Raw genomic sequence first — 23648 nt, forward strand, 5'->3', positions numbered from 1 at the left:
ATTAAAAAGCAATATATTCATTAATCCATTTAAAATAGCTGCCTAATTCTAAACCACTGGCAGTGTAATTCTGAATATTTACATGATTCTGCAAAGAAGAGGTGACAGAACCTCCCAACTTCCAGAAGATGTGATCCTATTCTAACCACAGCAGCACCATATTTGCTCTTTGAGGTAATTAAAGGACATCTCAAATATTACCAGGAAAAAAAAGAAGTTCTAAACAAGGGAATCTTAGCAAATCTATCAGTTCAGCAGCCCAACAAGACCTAAGTGATTTCCTAAGCCTCAGGTGGCCTCACCTTGGATGGGGCTTTTCTTCTGCAGTAGCAACAAAACGAGTGTTAAAACCACTTCAGAGTCAAAACTCCCCACTAAAAGGTATTTACAGAGTAAAAAACAAACAAAAAAAGCTTCTAAGTTTATATCTGATCCATATGGATTGGTTTTTCTGCAACATAATCCAAATCTAGGATTGTTTTTTCCTTTTCCAGTGACCTCAAAGCAACGTTCCTGAGCCAACCCCATTGGAGAACTTTCTTCCCTGCTCCTCCTTACAAGACATTTTTGAGAAAGGGAAATAAAAAAGCAATATATTCCCTAAATCCACTTAAAACAGCTGCCTGATTCCAAAGCATTGGCAGTGTAATTCTGAATATTTACATGATTATGCAAAGAAGAGGTGACAAAACCTCCCAACTTCCAGAAGATGTGATCCTCTTCTAACCACAGCAGCACCATATTTGCTCTTTGAGATAATTAAAGGACATCTCAAATATTACCAGGAAAAAAAGAAGTTCTATATAAGGGAATCTTAGCAAATCTATCAGTTCAGCAGCCCAACAAGACCTAAGTGATTTCCTAAGCCTCATGTGGCCTCACCTTGGATGGGGCTTTTCTTCTGCAGTAGCAACAAAACGAGTGTTAAAACCACTCCAGAGTCAAAACTCCCCAGTGAAAGGTATTTACAGAGTAAAAAACAAACAAAAAAAGCTTCTAAGTTTATATTTGATCCATATGGATTGGTTTTTCTGCAACATAATCCAAATCTAGGATTGTTTTTTACTTTTGCAATGACCTCAAAGCAACGTTCCTGAGCCAACCCCATTGGAGAACTTTCTTCCCTGCTCCTCCTTGCAAGACATTTTTGAGAAAGGGAAATAAAAAAGCAATATATTCCCTAAATCCATTTTAAAAAGCTGCCTGATTCCAAGGCCTTGGCAGTGTAATTCTGAATATTTACATGATTATGCAAAGAAGAGGTGACAAAACCTCCCAACTTCCAGAAGATGTGATCCTCTTCTAACCACAGCAGCACCATATTTGCTGAGATAATTAAAGGACATCTCAAATATTACCAGGAAAAAAAGGAAGTTCTAAACAAAGGAATCTTAGCAAATCTATCAGTTCAGTAGCCCAACAAGACCTGAGTGATTTCCTAAGCCACTAGTCACATGTGGCCTCACCTTGGATGGGGCTTTTCTTCTGCAGTAGCAACAAAACCAGTGTTAAAACCACTTCAGAGTCAAAACTCCCCAGTGAAAGGTATTTACAGAGTAAAAAACAAACAAAAAGCTTCTAAGTTTATATCTGATCCATATGTATTGTTTTTTCTGCAACATAATCCAAATCTAGGATTGTTTTTTCCTTTTGCAATGACCTCAAAGCAACGTTCCTGAGCCAACCCCATTGGAGAACTTTCTTCCCTGCTCCTCCTTACAAGACATTTTTGAGAAAGGAAATAAAAAAGCAATATATTCCCTAAATCCATTTAAAAATAACTGCCTGATTCCAAGGCCTTGGCAGTGTAATTCTGAATATTTACATGATTATGCAAAGAAGAGGTGACAAAACCTCCCAACTTCCAGAAGATGTGATGCTCTTCTAACCACAGCAGCACCATATTTGCTCTTTGAGGTAATTAAAGGACATCTCAAATATTACCCGGAAAAAAAGAAGTTCTAAACAAGGGAATCTTAGCAAATCTATCAGTTCAGTAGCCCAACAAGACCTAAGTGATTTCCTAAGCCTCATGTGGCCTCACCTTGGATGGGGCTTTTCTTCTGCAGTAGCAACAAAACGAGTGTTAAAACGACTCCAGAGTCAAAACTCCCCACTAAAAGGTATTTACAGAGTAAAAAACAAACAAAAGAAGCTTCTAAGTTTATATCTGATCCCTATGGATTGGTTTTTCTGCAACATAATCCAAATCTAGGATTGTTTTTTCCTTTTGCAATGACCTCAAAGCAACGTTCCTGAGCCAACCCCATTGGAGAACTTTCTTCCCTGCTCCTCCTTACAAGACATTTTTGAGAAAGGGAATTAAAAAGCAATATATTCCCTAAATCCATTTTAAAAAGCTGCCTGATTCTAAAGCATTGGCAGTGTAATTCTGAATATTTACATGATTATGCAAAGAAGAGGTGACAAAACCTCCCAACTTCCAGAAGATGTGATCCTTTTCTAACCACAGCAGCACCATATTTGCTCTTTGAGGTAATTAAGGGACATCTCAAATACTACCAGGAAAAAAAGAAGTTCTAAACAAGGGAATCTTAGCAAATCTATCAGTTCAGTAGCCCAACAAGACCTAAGTGATTTCCTAAGCCTCATGTGGCCTCACCTTGGATGGGGCTTTTCTTCTGCAGTAGCAACAAAACGAGTGTTAAAACCACTTCAGAGTCAAAACTCCCCACTAAAAGGTATTTACAGAGTAAAAAACAAACAAAAAAAGCTTCTAAGTTTATATCTTATCCATATGTATTGTTTTTTCTGCAACATAATCCAAATCTAGGATTGTTTTTTACTTTTCCAATGACCTCAAAGCAACGTCCCTGAGCCAACCCCATTGGAGAACTTTCTTCCCTGCTCCTCCTTACAAGACATTTTTGAGAAAGGAAATAAAAAAGCAATATATTCCCTAAATCCATTTTAAAAAGCTGTCTGATTCCAAGGCCTTGGCAGTGTAATTCTGAATATTTACATGGTTATGCAAAGAAGAAGTGAGAAAGCTTCCAGAAGATGTGATCCTCTTCTAACCACAGCAGCACCATATTTGCTCTTTGAGGTAATTAAGGGATATCTTATATATTACCAAGAAAAAAAAAGAAGTTCTAAACAAGGGAATCTTAGCAAATCTATCAGTTCAGTAGCCCAACAAGACCAAAGTGATTTCATAAGCCTCATGTGGCCTCACCTTGGATGGGGCTTTTCTTCTGCAGTTGCAACAAAACGAGTGTTAAAACCACTTCAGAGTCAAAACTCCCCACTAAAAGGTATTTACAGTGTAAAAAACAAACAAAAAGCTTCAAAGTTTGTAGCTTATCTACATAGATTGGTTTTTCTGCAACATAATCCAAATCTAGGATTGTTTTTTACTTTTGCAATGACCTCAAAGCAACGTTCCTGAGCCAACCCCATTGGAGAACTTTCTTCCCTGCTCCTCCTTCCAAGACATTTTTGAGAAAGGGAAATAAAAAGCAATATATTCCCTAAATCCATTTAAAAATAACTGCCTGATTCCAAAGCATTGGCAGTGTAATTCTGAATATTTACATGATTCTGCAAAGAAGAGGTGACAAAACCTCCCAACTTCCAGAAGATGTGATCCTCCTCTAACCACAGCAGCACCATATTTGCTCTTTGAGATAATTAAAACACATCTCAAATATTACCAGGAAAAAAAGAAGTTCTAAACAAGGGAATCTTAACAAGTTTATCAATTCAGTAGCCACCTCCACAAAATATAAAGAAATTCTGCTTTATAGTATTAACTCTTTACCCATTCCTGAAATCCCAGGTATTTATCCCAAGCTGCAAGCAGAGAGTGATCCTAAAATACACTTCTACAAGCTGGAAATCATTCTGGTTGACCCTGGTTAACACATTTAATCATCTTTAAACATTGGTTTAACCACTCTGAGATAGTAACAAACTGAGTTGAGACTTGGTATTTTTATTTCAGAGAGAGATGTGGCAAAAATCTGGCTAAAAGTCAATTCTAATATAGTAACAAAATTCTGATTTTCTATTTCTTCTTGCCAATTCATTCACCTCTTGAAATATCAGGCTCATGTCCAACCCAAAAAGCTTATTTTTAGCTCTTTAAAAGACCTACAGGGAATTCCATTGTAAAATACATTGTTCCTTCCCAAGCAGGCTCATTAATGAAGAGATGAAAAGCATCTTGCTGCCACGTGATACCCCAATCTTTGATCTGATGTTGTCTACTCAGACTTCAGAGAAAAAATAATTATTGGATTGTTAGATGATTTTTTTTTCCCTGTATTTTATGTCTCATTTATCCCTCTTTGCATCACAGAGAGATGAACAATTAAAAGATTACATTAACAAGAAAAAACCCAAGTTTTGCACCAAAAAGCTGTCAGGTTGTTAAATAAACAAGCATGTTAACTCTGAGGAAGCATAGAAATATCTCCACTTGTATCAAGCCAGACAAGAAAACTCCCAATTAATTATTCAGTTTGAGATCTAATGATTACAAGAGAAACTTCAGGGCTTCTGAAGTGGTAAGGATGGGTTCAATAAATAAAAAACCTTCTGAGCAAATGAGAAGTCCTGATATATTGCTCTGGCAAGACAGATATCAAGGGACTGCTGTCATCTTCTCTCCAGCTCAGTCATGTCATTTCTTTTGAAGTCTTTTGAACATTTCCAGTTATTAATACAAAATTACATGATGAGGATGTTGCATTTGCAGTTAAATATCCCAAATGACAGATCCACTCAGGAAAATCAGAAAGTTACATCAATTCTGGGCCTTTTCTCCCTCATCTATCCTGTATTTTTAAATCCCTCATTAACATATCTGAGCAGAGCCTTTACCAAAGCAACCCTTGAGCTATAAACAAGATGAAGACACCCCCAAATTCCTGGCTTCCTTCATTTTGGTGTAATTCCAGTTTCACCCTCAGCTCTATGCTGGCGTTCTGTCTTTTGGAGCATCATCTGTCTTTTGGTGCTGAACGGGGCTGCTTCCAGTTGGCGGCCGGTCACTAGTGGTGTCCCCCAGGGATCAGTGTTGGGCCCAGTTCTGTTCAACATCTTCATTGATGATTTAGATGAGGGGATTGAGTCCATCATCAGCAAATTCGCAGACGACACTAAGCTGGGGGGGAGTGTTGATCAACTAGAAGGCAGGAGGGCTCTGCAGAGGGACCTGGACAGACTGGAGAGTTGGGCTGATTCCAACGGGATGAGGTTTAACACGGCCAAGTGCCGGGTCCTGCACTTTGGCCACAACAACCCCATGCAGCGCTACAGGCTGGGGACAGAGTGGCTGGAGAGCAGCCAGGCAGAAAAGGACCTGGGAGTCTGGATCGACAAGAAGCTGAACATGAGCCAGCAGTGTGCCCAGGTGGCCAAGAAAGCCAATGGCATCCTGGCCTGTATCCGGAACAGCATTGCCAGCAGGTCCAAGGAAGTGATTCTGCCCCTGTACTCAGCCCTCGTGAGGCCACACCTTGAGTACTGTGTCCAGTTCTGGGCCCCTCAGTTCAGGAAGGATATCGAGGTCCTGGAGCAGGTCCAAAGGAGGGCAACCAGGCTGGTGAAGGGACTCGAGCATAGACCCTACGAGGAGAGGCTGAGAGAACTGGGGTTGTTCAGCCTAAAGAAGAGGCGGCTCAGGGGAGACCTCATCGCTCTCTACAACTACCTGAAAGGAGGGTGTAGCCAGGTGGGGGTTGGGCTCTTTTACCAAACGACTTTCAACAAGACAAGAGGGCATGGACTTAAGTTGTGCCAGGGGAAGTTTAGGTTAGATATTAGAAAGAATTTCTTTACGGAAAGAGTGATCCGTCATTGGAATGGGCTGCCCAGGGAAGTAGTGGATTCTCCGTCCCTGGAGACATTTAAAAAAAGACTGGATGTGGCACTCAGTGCCATGGTCTAGCAACCGCAACGGTGGTTCAAGGGTTGGACTCGATGATCTCTGAGGTCCCTTCCAACCCAGCCAATTCTATGATTCTATGATCTCAAAGCCAGCCTTTCAAAGATGCCATCAGGTACCTCCCAACCCCCATGGCAATGCATGGATCTTTTATTTCATTTCAGATGCATTGCAGACAAGAAAGAAAACTTTTAAGAGGGGGAAGGACTTAATTTCTGACCATGGAGTTCTCCTAAAAATTAATGAGAGGGTTGCACCTGTGTATTTATGCACACAGCAATCCTACAACCACTCTTACCAAGTCAACCAAACATAAATGGAATTATTTCTCCCCCTCAAACAACTATTAATCACCTGCTGCACACTACATTTGGAAGCTATCTATTTCAGCAAGGCAAATTAAAGCATATTGCCCAACAACTTCCCTGCCTTTTCAGTATTTAATCCCTTACAATTAAATCAATCCTATAAATAAAATAAATCACTGTGACTACAAAGCCACGTTTTTATTTTTATCCAGTAAAACAATGGATTACATGAATGGATCCAAAGAATTCAGCCCTCCATTCCCAGTAATGACTCTATTTTATTAAGGCTTGATGAAAGGATCTTGTTGGACAAGCCCTGAATATCCTATAATCCAAATTAAGGCTCTATTCACTAAGTAGTTTCCAAGTCTGAGCTTTCAAGCCAGAACACAAACCCAAGAGCATATTGAAATAAGTTATTGTTTGTCTAAGTATTAACCATGGCACTCTTTAGAGCTGACTGAATGACACTAATGTGCTCTGCTATTGTTCAACACTTTCAATGAAGGAAAAAAAAAGCAAAAAAAAGGCAGCTACTAGATTTAAATATATTTCAGAACCCATTACACACACAGAATCACACACAGAATCCTAGGGGTTGGAAGGGACCTCGAAAGATCATCTAGTCCAACCCCCCCTGCCAGAGCAGGGCCACCTAGAGTACCTCGCATAGGAACGTGTCCAGGCGGGTTTTGAATGTCTCCAGTGAAGGAGACTCCACGACCCCCCTGGGCAGCCTGTTCCAGGGCTCTGTCACCCTTACAGTCAAAAAATGTTTCCAGATATTCAACTTGAACCTCCTGTGCTCCAATTTACACCCATTACCCCTTGTCCTATCACTGGTCACCACTGAGAAGAGCCTAACTCCATCTCCCTGACACTCACCCCTTACATGTTTGAAAACATTGATGAGGTCACCCCTCAGTCTCCTTTTCTCCAAACTAAAGAGACCCAGCTCCCTCAGCCTTTCCTCAGAAGGGAGATGTTCCACTCCCTTCATCATCTTAGTAGCTCTGCGCTGGACTCTTTCAAGCACTTCCCTGTCCTTCTTGAACTGAGGGGCCCAGAACTGGACACAATACTCCAGGTGCGGCCTCACCAATGCAGAATAGAGGGGGAGGAGAACCTCTCTTGACCTACTAACCACCCCCTTTCTAATGCACCCCAGGATGCCATTGGCCTTCTTGGCCACAAGGGCACATTGCTGGCTCATGGTCATCTTCTTGTCAACCAGGACCCCCAGGTCTCTTTCACCTCCACTGCTCTCCAGCAGGTCAGCCCCCAACCTATACTGGGACATCGTGTTGTTCTTCCCCAAATGCAAAACTCTACACTTCCCCTTGTTGAATTTCATCATGTTTCTCCCTGCCCAACTCTCCAGCCTGTCTAAGTCTCTCTGAATGGCAGCACAGCCTTCTGGTGTGTCAGCCACTCCTCCCAGCTTAGTGTCATCAGCAAACTTGCTGAGGGTACATTCTATACCCTCATCCAAGTCGTTGATGAAGATACTGAACAACACCAGTCCCAGTACCGACCCCTGAGGGACTCCACTAGTCACACACCTCCAACCAGATTCTGCCCCATTGACTCCAACTCTCTGCCTCCTTCCTTTCAACCAGTTCCTGATCCACCTCACAAATTAATATTTGCCAGGTTCTCTAAGCATCCCTGCTAAGTGAGGATTTCCATGAGTTTAATTGTTTTAATCTGGTGAGAGGATGTTAACTAAATTGATTTCATCTTCCCATACTGATTGCTCCTGCTAAAACCAAAAAGCAGCCACAAAACTTGATTTTCAGCCCCTGGGCTTGGCAGTGAGAGCATCGATTGCAATGCCAAAAAACAGGAGATGATTTTCTGTTTATTTAGATCACTGTAGCAAGTCCTTCCCCTGCTTTGCTCAGATGGTTGCACTCAGAAAACTCATTCTTGGAAATAAAAGCATGAAAAATCTTATTGGAAAAGCAACAGATGTACTCACCCATCACTGAGAGCTCTGCAGAGCCACTGCTGTTCTCATTCATGTAGGTGACCACACATGTGTACGTCCCAGAATCATCATCAGTCACATTAGAGATGAGTAAATTACTGCCAGCCAGTAAGGAATACTTTTTGGACCTGAAACATGGATAACAAGGGGTCACACTGTGTTAGAGGTGTTATCTCTAGCTAGAAAAACCCACTAAATTATGCTGGCAGAAATTCTCAGTTGTGATTTTCTTTTTTATTTGCTCTTAATAGCTTAACACTTCTGTTTTAAATACCAGCCAGCTGACATTTAGGAGCAAATCCCTGTGGATGAAGTGTGGAGATGAGTTTGAAGACAAAAGGGAGATTTTTTTCCCCTGAGGACAGTCAGACATTGGGATGGTCCCACATGGGAAGGGGTGGGTGCCCCCACTTGGCAAAGTTTGAAGTCTCAGCTCAATGGGGTGCTTTATATAAACAAAAGTATTAAAAGGGTTGGACCAGATGATCATGAGGTCCCTTCCAACCTGACATTCCATGATTTTTTGAGTTGTAGCAGCAGCTTCACCACGATTAAGGATGAAAGCCTCTTGGCTTCCATAGCCACCCCACTGAATTTAAAGCATAAAAGGGGTGGGTTTGCCTTTACTTTGTTAAAAATATGAGTCTGTGAGCCATAAAGGATGGAGGTACCTCATGGAGAGCACTTCATCTCCTCTCAGCCAGGTGAAAGTGGGAGGGGGGTAGCCAGAAACACAGCATTCCAGAACAGCATCCTTCCCTTCCATAGCCACCACGCTGGCTGGGCGCTGCAGGAAAAACTGCTGCCTGTGCAGACCTGGATCTGAGAGAGCAAAAGAGACATCTGTCAGCCAGAAAAGACAATAAACCAACCAACCCAAGAGCAAACAGTCAAAAAATACAGTATTTTTTTTATTGGAAAGTATTAAAGGGGAGTATGGTGCTGCATAAATGGCGGCCGGTCACTGTGGTGTCCCCCAGGGATCAGTGTTGGGCCCAGTGCTGTTTAATATCTTGAGGGAGGATTTAGAGGAGGGCATTGAGTCCATCCTCAGGAAATTCCCAGCTGACACTAAGCTGGGGGGAAGTGTGGATCAGCTGGAAGGCAGGAGGGCTCTGCAGAGGGACCTGGAGAGACTGGAGAGTTGGGCTGATCCCAAGGGGATGAGGTTGAAGATTCCAAGGGCCAGGTCCTGCACTTTGGCCACAAGAAGCCCCTGGGGAGCTCCAGGCTGGGCAGGGAGTGGTTGCAGCAAGGGAGCTGGGAGTCTGGCTTGCCAGGAAGCTGAAGAGGAGGCAGCAGTGTGGCCAGGTGGCCAAGAAGGCCAATGGCATCCTGGGCTGGCTGAGGAAGAGCGTGGCCAGCAGGTCCAGGGAAGGAATTCTGCCCCTGTGCTCAGCCCTGGGGAGGCCACAGCTTGAGTCCTGTGTCCAGTTCTGGGCCCCTCAGCTCAGGAAGTCCCTCAGGAAGGAGCTTGAGGTGCTGGAGCAGGTGCAGAGAAGAGCAAGGAGGCTGGGAAGGGATCCAGCAGAATTCCTGGGAGGAAGGAAGGGCTGAGGGAGCTGGGGGTGTTGAGGCTGGAGAAGAGGAGGCTCAGGGGAGACCTCATCACTCTCTGCAACTCCCTGAAAGGAGGTTGGAGCCAGGGGGGGGTTGGGCTCTTTTCCCAGGCAACTCTCAGCAAGACAAGAGGGCACAAAGGGTCTCAAGTTGTGCCAGGGGAGGTTTAGGTTGGAGCTGAGAAAGAATTTCTTTCTGGAGAGGGTGATCAGAGCTTGGAATGGGCTGCCCAGGGAAGTAGTGGATTCTCCGTGTCTGGAGATCTTTCCAAAGAGCCTGGATGTGGCACTCAGTGCCATGGTCTAGCAACCCCAACGGTGGTTCAAGGGTTGGACTTGATGAGCTCTGAGCTCCCTTCCAACCCATCCAATTCTATGATTCTATGATATATTAAAAAAAACAGAATAAAAATGCTTTGTGTCCTCTTGTTGGCTCTGTGCTACGCTGCATTTCTAAGTGGGGTTCAATTGACAAAAGACTTCCCAGGAAAGTCAGGAAAATGTTTCCTGACATCACACCCAGGAAAATGTTTCTGAAAACGTTGGGAAAACCTTGCACTGCTCTAATTTTTATTTATTTTAACTGGAATATTTTTTCTCTTTGCAAATTGCAGGACTGAGCTGCCCCGAACAAGGCCCCGATGGGCTGGGAGATCCCCAGTGTTCGTGGGCACATTCCTAAAATTTGATTCCAAGAGATTCAGCTTTCTACCAAATCAAACCCCACTTTTCTTCTGTGCTGACAGGGAAAAAAGGCTGGAAAATTCCCCAGCCTCATCTCCCCATCATGCCTGGAGGCTCCAACTTAATCCCAAGGAGGAGGCGAGGGTTATGCGTGAGCAGCCTTGGTGAAATGTGTCATTAAAATGATACCCATCTTCCAGCACAGAAAATATAAAAACCAGGATGCAATTCAGTGCTTTGGGATTTTCCTATTTTGCCTCCATCTCCCAACCCCTTTCCTTGCATTTTTTTGCCCCCCAAAGGGGGGCAAAAAACCCCACAGGCTTGGCTCGTCCTGGGATTCAACGTGACACCAGGAGGCAGCTCCTAAATGAGGAGATACCAAGATGGTCCCATCAGCACTGACAAGAACTGGGATGTGAAGGAATTATTCTTATTAGAAGGTAGTAAATACTAAGTAAGTAAGCAGACATACATCTTATTTACCATATTAACTACAGGGCAAGGGAAACTCTGCCAAATTGCTGCCAAACTCTCCACCAGGGCTCCTATTTCTGATTTTAATTAGAAAGTCCCAAACAATCCAGGAGCAGGGTTTGATTCAACAACCCAGAGAAGAACCTAAAAGATTTTTGCCATGGCCCTATAACTGGAGGAGAAATTTTCCTCCCAGTCCTACTCTGAGCTGAACAAAGAAGAAGGAAAAATTAAGAATACCTGAGACACCTTTTAGAAGCAAGCAGTAACCTCAAACTGATTTTGGGTTCATCAGTAAGGGGAACAAGGTTTTAAATCATTTTTATGGCTGTTCTTTAGGTCTCCTGCAAAGTTCCACCCTGATTTTCCATCCTCTCTGATGTGTAGGGTCTATAGCAGTCACTACAAGTCACTTACAGTTTATTAGTCATAATTGTATGTATTAAATAATCCATATTAAGCTCAAGTGCCATTATTTAGGACAAAACAAATCCCCAAGAAAGGTGCAAAGGCTCTTCCCACTCTACACAATTCCTTTTCTCTTTGGGATTGGTTGGGGATCCCATTTGGAGAGAGGAAGCAGGGCCTAATTCCTTCTTCTTCTCCACACCCCCACATTTCCACTGCCTGACAAGGTTCATTATAGAACCAAGAACCTTCCAAAACCAGCTCAGGCTTCCAAATTAGCTCAGAAATAATTGATAAATTATTCTTAGGGTCCTTGTTTTGAATTAAAACCTGTGCTACATCCATCTCCAGGTGACACCTCGGGAGGTCGCCCTGCAAGAAAAGACATTTTTGGTGTTCCCAAACCCCACCAGGAATTCCAACCACAGCACAACTCCACTCAGGAACAAGATCTGTGACAGGCTATCCACATTTTTAATACAAATCCTGCTATTTCAGCAGCAGAAGTGATGCCCAAGCTGAGCTGGCAGCTCAGGGCAAGCTTTCCCATCCCCTTCTTGTGAGGAGTAGTGCCTGAAATTCCAACCTTCATTTCCATGGATGGAAGATTCCTCCCAGAAACAAACACTTCCAATGGGATTTACTGGGTTTAAGCACTTAATTTGTTTTTTATGCCTGTAAAAACACACTAAGGAGCCTTCAGTATTTCAACCCAATTAAAAAAACCTTTTTCCTCAAGTACAGTCACTACAAGTCACTTACAGTTTATAAGGAAATTCTTATTAGTCATAATAGTATGCATTAAATAATCCATATTAAGCTCAAGTGCCACTATTTAGGACTAAACAAACCCCAAAGAAAGGTGCAAAGGCTCTTCCCACTCTACACAATTCCTTTTCTCTTTGGGATTGCTTGGGGATCCCATTTGGAGAGGGCAAGGGAAACTCTGCCAAATTGCTGCCAAACTCTCCACCAGGGCTCCTATTTCGGATTTTAATTAGAAAGCCCCAAACAATCCAGGAGCAGGGTTTGATTCAACAACCCAGAGAAGAACCTAAAAGATTTTTGCCATGGCCCTATAACTGGAGGAGAAACTTCCCTCCCAGTCCTACTCTGAGCTGAACAAAGAAGAAAAATTAAGAATACCTGAGACACCTTTTAGAAACAGGCCGTAACCCCAAACTGATTTTGGGTTCATCAGTAACTGGGACAAGGTTTTAAATCATTTTTATGGCTGTTCTTTAGGTCTCCTGCAAAGTTCCACCCTGATTTTCCATCCTCTCTGATGTGTAGGGTCTATAGCAGTCACTACAAGTCACTTACAGCTTATTAGTCATAATTTATGTATTAAATAATCCATATTAAGCTCAAGTGCCACTATTTAGGACAAAACAAATCCCCAAGAAAGGTGCAAAGGCTCTTCCCACTCTACACAATTCCTTTTCTCTTTGGGATTGCTTGGGGATCCCATTTGGAGAGGGGAATCAAAGCCTAATTCCTTGTTCTTCTCCACACCCCCACATTCCCACTGCCTGACAAGGTTCATTATAGAACCAAGAACCTTCCAAAACCAGCTCAGGCTTCCAAATTAGCTCAGAACTAATTGACAAATTATTCTTAGGGTCCTTTTTTGAATTAAAACCTGTGCTACATCCATCTCCAGGTGACACCTTGGGAGGTCGCCCTGCAAGAAAAGACATTTTTGGTGTTCCCAAACCCCACCAGGAATTCCAACCACAGCACAACTCCACTCAGGAACAAGATCTGTGACAGGCTATCCACATTTTTAATACAAATCCTGCTATTTCAGCAGCAGAAGTGATGCCCAAGCTGAGCTGGCAGCTCAGGGCAAGCTTTCCCATCCCCTTCTTGTGAGGAGAAGTGCCTGAAATTCCAACCTTCATTTCCATGGATGGAAGATTCCTCCCAGAAACAAACACTTCCAATGGGATTTACTGGGTTTAAGCACTTGTTTTTTATGCCTGCAAAAATATACTAAGGAGCCTTCAGTATTTCAACCCAATTAAAAAAACCTTTTTCCTCAAGTACAGAGTCACTACAAGTCACTTACAGTTTATAAGGAAATTTTTATTAGTCATAATTTATGTATTAAATAATCCATATTAAGCTCAAGTGCCACTATTTAGGACAAAACAAATCCCCAAGAAAGGTGCAAAGGCTCTTCCCACTCTACACAATTCCTTTTCTCTTTGGGATTGCTTGGGGATCCCATTTGGAGAGAGGAATCAAAGCCTAATTCCTTGTTCTTCTCCACACCCCCACATTCCCACTGCCTGACAAGGTTCATTATAGAACCAAGAACCTTCCAAAACCAGCTCAGGCTTCCAAATTAGCTCAGAAATAATTGACAAATAAATCTTAGGGTCCTTGTTTTGAATTAAAACCTGTGCTACATCCATCTCCAGGTGACACCTTGGGAGGTCGCCCTGCAAGAAAAGACATTTTTGGTGTTCCCAAACCCCACCAGGAATTCCAACCACAGCACAACTCCACTCAGGAACAAGATCTGTGACAGGGTATCCACATTTTTAATACAAATCCTGCTATTTCAGCAGCAGAAGTGATGCCCAAGCTGAGCTGGCAGCTCAGGGCAAGCTTTCCCATCCCCTTCTTGTGAGGAGTAGTGCCTGAAATTCCAACTTTCATTCCATGGATGGAAGATTCCTCCCAGAAACAAACACTTCCAATGGGATTTACTGGGTTTAAGCACTTAATTTGTTTTTTATGCCTGTAAAAACACACTAAGGAGCCTTCAGTATTTCAACCCAATTAAAAAAAACCTTTTTCCTCAAGTACAGTCACTACAAGTCACTTACAGTTTATAAGGAAATTCTTATTAGTCATAATAGTATGCATTAAATAATCCATATTAAGCTCAAGTGCCACTATTTAGGACAAAACAAACCCCAAAGAAAGGTGCAAAGGCTCTTCCCACTCTACACAATTCCTTTTCTCTTTGGGATTGCTCGGGGATCCCCTTTGGAGAGGGGAATAAGGGCCAAATTCCTTGTTCTTCTCCACACCCCCACATTTCCACTGCCTGACAAGGTTCATTATAGAACCAAGAACCTTCCAAAACCAGCTCAGGCTTCCAAATTAGCTCAGAAATAATTGACAAATTATTCTTAGGGTCCTTGTTTTGAATTAAAACCTGTGCTACATCCATCTCCAGGTGACACCTTGGGAGGTCTCCCTGCAAGAAAAGACATTTTGGGTCCTCCCAGATCCTACCAGGAATTCCAACCACAGCACAACTCCACTCAGGAACAAGATCTGTGACAGGGTATCCACATTTTTAATACAAATCCTGCTATTTCAGCAGCAGAAGTGATGCCCAAGCTGAGCTGGCAGCTCAGGGAAAGCTTTCCCATCCCCTTCTTGTGAGGAGTAGTGCCTGAAATTCCAACTTTCATTCCATGGATGGAAGATTCCTCCCAGAAACAAACACTTCCAATGGGATTTACTGGGTTTAAGCACTTAATTTGTTTTTTATGCCTGTAAAAACACACTAAGGAGCCTTCAGTATTTCAACCCAATTAAAAAAACCTTTTTCCTCAAGTACAGTCACTACAAGTCACTTACAGTTTATAAGGAAATTCTTATTAGTCATAATTTATGTATTAAATAATCCACATTAAGCTCAAGTGGCACTATTTAGGACAAAACAAATCCCCACGAAAGGTGCAAAGACTCTTCCCACTCTACACAATTCCTTTTCTCTTTGGGATTGGTTGGGGATCCCATTTGGAGAGGGCAAGGGAAACTCTGCCAAATTGCTGCCAAACTCTCCACCAGGGCTCCTATTTCTGATTTTAATTAGAAAGCCCCAAACAATCCAGGAGCAGGGTTTGATTCAACAACCCAGAGAAGAACCTAAAAGATTTTTGCCATGGTTCTATGACTGGAGGAGCAATTTTCCTCCCAGTCCTACTCTGAGCTGAACAAAGAAGAAGGAAAAATTAAGAATACCTGAGACACCTTTTAGAAACAAGCAGTAACCCCAAACTGATTTTGGGTTCATCAGTAAGGGGAACAAGGTTTTAAATCATTTTTATGGCTGTTCTTTAACTCTCCTGCAAAGTTCCACCCTGATTTTCCATCCTCTCTGATGTGCAGGGTCTATAGCAGTCACTACAAGTCACTTACAGTTTATTAGTCATAATTTATGTATTAAATAATCCATATTAAGCTCAAGTGCCACTATTTAGGACAAAACAAATCCCCAAGAAAGGTGCAAAGGCTCTTCCCACTCTACACAATTCCTTTTCTCTTTGGGATTGCTTGGGGATCCCATTTGGAAAGGGGAATCAGGGCCAAATTCCTTGTTCTTCTCCACACTCCCACATTTCCACTGCCTGACAAGGTTCATTATAGAACCAAGAACCTTCCAAAACCAGCTCAGGCTTCCAAATTAGCTCAGAAATAATTGACAAATTATTCTTAGGGTCCTTGTTTTGAATTACAACCTGTGCTACATCCATCTCCAGGTGACACCTTGGGAGGTCGCCCTGCAAGAAAAGACATTTTTGGTGTTCCCAAACCCCACCAGGAATTCCAACCACAGCACAACTCCACTCAGGAACAAGATCTGTGACAGGGTATCCACATTTTTAATACAAATCCTGCTATTTCAGCAGCAGAAGTGATGCCCAAGCTGAGCTGGCAGCTCAGGGCAAGCTTTCCCATCCCCTTCTTGTGAGGAGTAGTGCCTGAAATTCCAACCTTCATTTCCATGGATGGAAGATTCCTCCCAGAAACAAACACTTCCAATGGGATTTACTGGGTTTAAGCACTTAATTTGTTTTTTATGCCTGTAAAAATATACTAAGGAGCCTTCAGTATTTCAACCCAATTAAAAAAACCTTTTTCCTCAAGTACAGAGTCACTACAAGTCACTTACAGTTTATAAGGAAATTCTTATTAGTCATAATTTATGTATTAAATAATCTATATTAAGCTCAAGTGCCACTATTTAGGACAAAACAAACCCCAAAGAAAGGTGCAAAGGCTCTTCCCACTCTACACAATTCCTTTTCTCTTTGGGATTGCTTGGGGATCCCATTTGGAGAGGGCAAGGGAAACTCTGCCAAATTGCTGCCAAACTCTCCACCAGGGCTCCTATTTCTGATTTTAATTAGAAAGCCCCAAACAGTCCAGGAGAAGAGTTTCATTCAACAACCCAGAGAAGAACCTAAGAAAAGATTTTTGGCATGGCCGTATAAATGGAGGAGCAATTTCCCTCCCAGTCCTACTCTGAGCTAAACAAAGAAGAAGAAAAAATAAGATTACTTTCTAGACACCTTTTAGAAGCAAGCAGTAACCCCAAACTGATTTTGGGTTCATCAGTAAGGGGAACAAGGTTTTAAATCATTTTTATGGCTGTTCTTTAACTCTCCTGCAAAGTTCCACCCTGATTTTCCATCCTCTCTGATGTGTAGGGTCTATAGCAGTCACTACAAGTCACTTACAGTTTATTAGTCATAATTGTATGTATTAAATAATCCATATTAAGCTCAAGTGCCACTATTTAGGACAAAACAAATCCCCAAGAAAGGTGCAAAGGCTCTTCCCACTCTACACAATTCCTTTTCTCTTTGGGATTGCTTGGGGATCCCATTTGGAGAGGGGAAGCAGGGCCAAATTCCTTCTTCTTCTCCACACTCCCACATTTCCACTGCCTGACAAGGTTCATTATAGAACCAAGAACCTTCCAAAACCAGCTCAGGCTTCCAAATTAGCTCAGAACTAATTGACAAATTACTCTTAGGGTCCTTGTTTTGAATTAAAACCTGTGCTACATCCATCTCCAGGTGACACCTTGGGAGGTCGCCCTGCAAGAAAAGACATTTTTGGTGTTCCCAAACCCCACCAGGAATTCCAACCACAGCACAACTCCACTCAGGAACAAGATCTGTGACAGGGTATCCACATTTTTAATACAAATCCTGCTATTTCAGCAGCAGAAGTGATGCCCAAGCTGAGCTGGCAGCTCAGGGCAAGCTTTCCCATCCCCTTCTTGTGAGGAGAAGTGCCTGAAATTCCAACCTTCATTTCCATGGATGGAAGATTCCTCCCAGAAACAAACACTTCCAATGGGATTTACTGGGTTTAAGCACTTGTTTTTTATGCCTGCAAAAATATACTAAGGAGCCTTCAGTATTTCAACCCAATTAAAAAAACCTTTTTCCTCAAGTACAGAGTCACTACAAGTCACTTACAGTTTATAAGGAAATTTTTATTAGTCATAATTTATGTATTAAATAATCCATATTAAGCTCAAGTGCCACTATTTAGGACAAAACAAACCCCCAAGAAAGGTGCAAAGGCTCTTCCCACTCTACACAATTCCTTTTTTCTTTGGGATTGCTTGGGGATCCCATTTGGAGAGGGCAAGGGAAACTCTGCCAAATTGCTGCCAAACTCTCCACCAGGGCTCCTATTTCGGATTTTAATTAGAAAGCCCCAAACAATCCAGGAGCAGGGTTTGATTCAACAACCCAGAGAAGAACCTAAAAGATTTTTGCCATGGCCCTATAACTGGAGGAGCAATTTTCCTCCCAGTCCTACTCTGAGCTGAACAAAGAAGAAGAAAAAATAATAAGATTACTTTCTAGACATCTTTTAGAAGCAAGCAGTAACCCCAAACTGATTTTGGGTTCATCAGTAAGGGGAACAAGGTTTTAAATCATTTTTATGGCTGTTCTTTAACTCTCCTGCAAAGTTCCACCCTGATTTTCCATCCTCTCTGATGTGTAGGGTCTATAGCAGTCACTACAAGTCACTTACAGTTTATTAGTCATAATTTATGTATTAAATAATCCATATTAAGCTCAAGTGCCACTATTTAGGACAAAACAAACCCCCAAGAAAGGTGCAAAGGCTCTTCCCACTCTACACAATTCCTTTTCTCTTTGGGATTGCTTGGGGATCCCATTTGGAGAGGGCAAGGGAAACTCTGCCAAATTGCTGCCAAACTCTCCACCAGGGCTCCTATTTCTGATTTTAATTAGAAAGTCCCAAACAATCCAGGAGCAGGGTTTGATTCAACAACCCAGAGAAGAACCTAAAAGATTTTTGCCATGGCCCTATAACTGGAGGAGAAATTTTCCTCCCAGTCCTACTCTGAGCTGAACAAATAAGAAAAAAAGAAGAATACCTGAGACACCTCTTAGAAGCAATCAGTAACCCCAAACTGATTTTGGGTTCATGAGTAGGGGGACAAGGTTTAAAATCATTTTTATGGCTGTTCTTTAACTCTCCTGCAAAGTTCCACCCTGATTTTCCATCATCTCTGATGTGTAGGGTCTATAGCAGTCACTACAAGTCACTTACAGTTTATTAGTCATAATTTATGTATTAAATAATCCATATTAAGCTCAAGTGCCACTATTTAGGACAAAACAAACCCCCAAGAAAGGTGCAAAGGCTCTTCCCACTCTACACAATTCCTTTTCTCTTTGGGATAGGTTGAGGATCCCATTTGGAGAGGGGAAGCAGGGCCAAATTCCTTCTTCTTCTCCACACCCCCACATTCCCACTGCCTGACAAGGTTCATTATAGAACCAAGAACCTTCCAAAACCAGCTCAGGCTTCCAAATTAGCTCAGAAATAATTGACAAATTAATCTTAGGGTCCTTGTTTTGTATTTAAAAATAGTCAACATCCATCTCCAGGTGACACCTCGGGAGGTCGCCCTGCAAGAAAAGAACCTTTGGGTGCTCCCAAATCCTACCAGGAATTCCAACCACAGCACAACTCCACTCAGGAACAAGATCTGTGACAGGGTATCCACATTTTTAATACAAATCCTGCTATTTCAGCAGCAGAAGTGATGCCCAAGCTGAGCTGGCAGCTCAGGGCAAGCTTCCCCATCCCCTTCTTGTGAGGAGAAGTGCCTGAAATTCCAACCTTCATTTCCATGGCTGGAAGATTCCTCCCAGAAACAAACACTTCCAATGGGATTTACTGGGTTTAAGCATTTAATTTTATTGTTGTCTGTAAAAACAAACTAAGGAGCCTTCAGTATTGCAACCCAATTAAAAAAACCTTTTTCCTCAAGTACAGAGTCACTACAAGTCACTTACAGTTTATAAGGAAATTCTTATTAGTCATAATTTATGTATTAAATAATCCATATTAAGCTCAAGTGCCACTATTTAGGACAAAACAAACCCCCAAGAAAGGTGCAAAGGCTCTTCCCACTCTACACAATTCCTTTTCTCTTTGGGATTGCTTGGGGATCCCATTTGGAGAGGGGAAGCAGGGCCTAATTCCTTGTTCTTCTCCACACCCCCACATTCCCACTGCCTGACAAGGTTCATTATAGAACCAAGAACCTTCCAAAACCAGCTCAGGCTTCCAAATTAGCTCAGAAATAATTGACAAATTATTCTTAGGGTCCTTGTTTTGAATTAAAAAATATTCTACATCCATCTCCAGGTGACACCTCGGGAGGTCGCCCTGCAAGAAAAGACATTTTGAGTCCTCCCAGATCCTACCAGGAATTCCAACCACAGCACAACTCCACTCAGGAACAAGATCTGTGGCAGGGTATCCACATTTTTAATACAAATCCTGCTCTTTCAGCAGCAGAAGTGATGCCCAAGCTGAGCTGGCAGCTCAGGGCAAGCTTTCCCATCCCCTTCTTGTGAGGAGTAGTGCCTGAAATTCCAACCTTCATTTCCATGGATGGAAGATTCCTCCCAGAAACAAACACTTCCAATGGGATTTACTGGGTTTAAGCACTTAATTTGTTTTTTATGCCTGCAAAAATATACTAAGGAGCCTTCAGTATTTCAACCCAATTAGAAAAACCTTTTTCCTCAAGTACTGAGTCACTACAAGTCACTTAAAGTGCATCTATAAATGACTTTTTTTTTTTTCCCTTTGGTTTTTTTTCTTTCTTTGGCTACTTTTTGTGGTTCTGGTTTGGTTTTATAATGTTTACCAAGCAGAATCAGGGCAAGACAGCCCTGCAGGAAAGAGGCACTGGAGAATCTAACTGTGAAATGGGGTGGATTTTTAAAAAGAAATAAATAACATCCTAGGTTCAGTGTTTAAGTGGGCCACATCTGTTAAAAATCTGTTTTCACCTAAGAATAAACATTGTTAAGCACTTGCTGTTGAGGTCAAGAATAAGGTAAAGACTTAGAGAATTAATATCTGTTAGGGAATGTACTCACATTTATGAACTTTGAGGTATAAATTGATGAATTTATACACTTGGTGTATAAATACCCAAAATTCTTCTGGGTACAAAAGATAAGAAGAAATTTTTATCTTGTCTTTCCACCTGACCCAAGCTCAGTGGGTTGTAGCTGGAGAGCTGATCTTGAGCTTAGCCAGAACTTCTACCAGAGTAACTTGAAGGATAAAACCCTCATCAAACAACAAAATTCAGTAGAAAAGAACCACAGAATGGGTTGAACTTTAAGACCATCTCATTCTAACCCCTCCCCAGCATTCCTGGAGCCCCTTCAGGCACTGGAAGGTGCTCTAAGCTCTCCCTGCAGCCTTCTCTTCTCCAGCCTCAACAACCCCAACTCTCTCAGCCTGGCTCCAGAGCTGCTCCAGCCCTCCCAGCAGCTCCAGGGCCTCCTCTGGACTCACTCCAACAGCTCTATCTCCTTCTGGGCTTGGGGACCCCAGAACTGGACCCAACACCCCAGGGGGTCTCCCCAGAGTGGAGCAGAGGGGGATAATCCCCTCACAGACCCTGCTGGGGATGCAGCCCAGGACAGGGCTGGTTTCTGGGCTGCCAGCACATGTTGAGCTTCTCCTCAAACAACACCTGATCATGGAATATTCAGAGTTGGAAAAGACCTTTAAGATCATCTATTCCCAACCCCTTTCCATGGGCAGGGACACCTCCCACCAGCCCAGGTTGCTCCAAGCCCCATCCAACCTGACTTGAGACACTTCCACGGATGGGGCAGCCACAGCTTCTCTGGGAAACCTGGCACAGGGGCTCAGAGTTGCAAGCAGAACCTCTCTTAGGGCACAGCGCTCTGAGGTCCAACAAGTCTTCCAGCAGAAGTGCACAAAGAGTATTCCCCGTCTGTTGCCCTCAGGACTGGTCAGCCTGGCTCCATGCTACTGCTCCAGATCCGACTGATCTCTCTGCTGGCTTGCTCAGGAATGAGCTGAGCCTCTGCTTCAAGCCTCACCTTTTATTGGCCACCCTAATCCTGCTCATGGGCAGTTGGGGCCTGCCCTAATCAGGCACAGGTGAGCTTAACACAAGCTCATGCCCACTACCTGGTAATTAGTGGCACCTGGTTGCCTCATTTCACTACAGCTCAGCACCTTCAAATTCAAAAATTTCTTCCTAAGATCCGATATAAATCTCCCCTCTTCCAGTTTAAAACCATTCCCCCATTTTTACTCACTCCATGTTCTCATCCCAAGTCCCTCCCCAGCTTTCCTGGAGCCCCTTCAGGCACTGGAAGGTGCTCTAAGCTCTCCCTGCAGCATTCTCTTCTCCAGCCTCCACAACCCCAACTCTCTCAGCCTGGCTCCAGAGCTGCTCCAGTCCTCCCAGCATCTCCAGGGCCTCCTCTGGACTCACTCCAACAGCTCCATCTCCTTCTGGGCTTGGGGACCCCAGAACTGGACCCAGCACCCCAGGGGGGTCTCCCCAGAGTGGAGCAGAGGGGGACAATCCCCTCACAGACCCTGCTGGGGATGCAGCCCAGGACAGGGCTGGTTTCTGGGCTGCCAGCATATGTTGAGCTTCTCCTCAAACAACACCTGATCATGGAATATTCAGAGATGGAACAGACCTCAAAGTTCCTCCATTCCCAACCCCTTTCCATGGGCAGGGACACCTCCCACCAGCCCAGGTTGCACCAAACCCCATCCAACCTGACCTGAGACACTGCCAGGGATGGGGCAGCCACAGCTTCTCTGGGAAACCTGGCACAGGGGCTCAGAGTTGCAAGCAGAACCTCTCTTAGGGCACGCTGCTCTGAGATCCATCAGGTCTTCCAGCAGAAGTGCACAAACAGTTTTCTGAGTCTGTTACCCTCAGGACTGGTCAGCCTGGCTCCATGCTACTGCTCCAGATCAGACTGACCTCTCTGCTGGCTTGCTCAGGAATGAGCTGAGCCTCTGCTTCAAGCCTCACCTTTTATTGGCCACCTAATCCTGCTCATGGCAGTTGGGGCCTGCCTTAATCAGGCACAGGTGAGCTTAACACAAGCTCATGCCCACTACCTGGTAATTAGTGGAACCTGGTTGCCTCATTTCACTACAGCTCAGCACCCTCAAATTCAAGAATTTCTTCCAAATCCCAACCTAAATCTCCCCTCTTCCAGTTTAAAACCATTCCCCCTTGTCTTCTCCCTCCATGTTCTCATCCCAAGTCCCTCCCCAGCTTTCCTGGAGCCCCTTCAGGCACTGGAAGGTGCTCTAAGCTCTCCCTGCAGCCTTCTCTTCTCCAGCCTCAACAACCCCAACTCTCTCAGCCTGGCTCCACAGCTGCTCCAGCCCTCCCAGCATCTCCAGGGCCTCCTCTGGACTCACTCCAACAGCTCCATCTCCTTCTGGGCTTGGGGACCCCAGGACTGGACCCAGCACCCAAGGGGGGTCTCCCCAGAGTGGAGCAGAGGGGGACAATCCCCTCACAGACCCTGCTGGGGATGCAGCCCAGGACAGGGCTGGTTTCTGGGCTGCCAGCACATGTTGAGCTTCTCCTCACTCAACAGCTGACCATGGAATATTCAGAGTTGGAAAAGACCTTTAAGATCACCCAGTTCCAACCCCTTTCCATGGGCAGGGACACCTCCCACCAGCCCAGGTTGCTCCAAGCCCCATCCAACCTGACCTGAGACACTGCCAGGGATGGGGCAGCCACAGCTTCTCTGGGAAACCTGGCACAGGGGCTCAGAGTTGCAAGCAGAACCTCTCTTAGGCCACGGTGCTCTGAGGTCCAACAAGTCTTCCAGCAGAAGTACACAAATAGCTTTCCCAGTCTGTTGCCCTCAGGACTGGTCAGCCTGGCTCCATGCTACTGCTCCAGATCCGACTGATCTCTCTGCTGGCTTGATCAGGAATGAGCTGAGCCTCTGCTTCAAGCCTCACCTTTTATTGGCCACCCTAATCCTGCTCATGGGCAGTTGGGGCCTGCCCTAATCAGGCACAGGTGGGCTCATTAGGCTCATGCCCACTACCTGGTAATTAGTGGCACCTGGTTGCCTCATTTCACTACAGCTCAGCACCCTCAAATTCAAGAATTTCTTCCTAAGATCCAATATAAATCTCCCCTCTTCCAGTTTAAAACCATTCCCCCA

At 43.7% G+C, this 23648-nt stretch overlaps 1 protein-coding gene across 1 annotated transcript in view; it reads right to left on the reverse strand.

Annotated features, from left to right (window-relative positions):
- The window catches only part of DCC (DCC netrin 1 receptor), a 459073-nt gene that overhangs the window by 362519 nt on the left and 72906 nt on the right, over positions 1 to 23648 (reverse strand). The window contains exons 4-5 of the mRNA XM_030468363.1: positions 8881 to 9031; positions 8201 to 8337 (exon numbers count right to left, since the gene is read on the reverse strand). Coding sequence (XP_030324223.1) covers positions 8201 to 8337; positions 8881 to 9031 — 288 coding nt within the window. The remainder of the gene's footprint in view (positions 1 to 8200; positions 8338 to 8880; positions 9032 to 23648) is intronic.

This window comes from Calypte anna, chromosome W (genome assembly GCF_003957555.1).
Source record: "Calypte anna isolate BGI_N300 chromosome W, bCalAnn1_v1.p, whole genome shotgun sequence".
In the NCBI taxonomy this organism is placed as follows: Eukaryota; Metazoa; Chordata; class Aves; order Apodiformes; family Trochilidae; genus Calypte; species Calypte anna.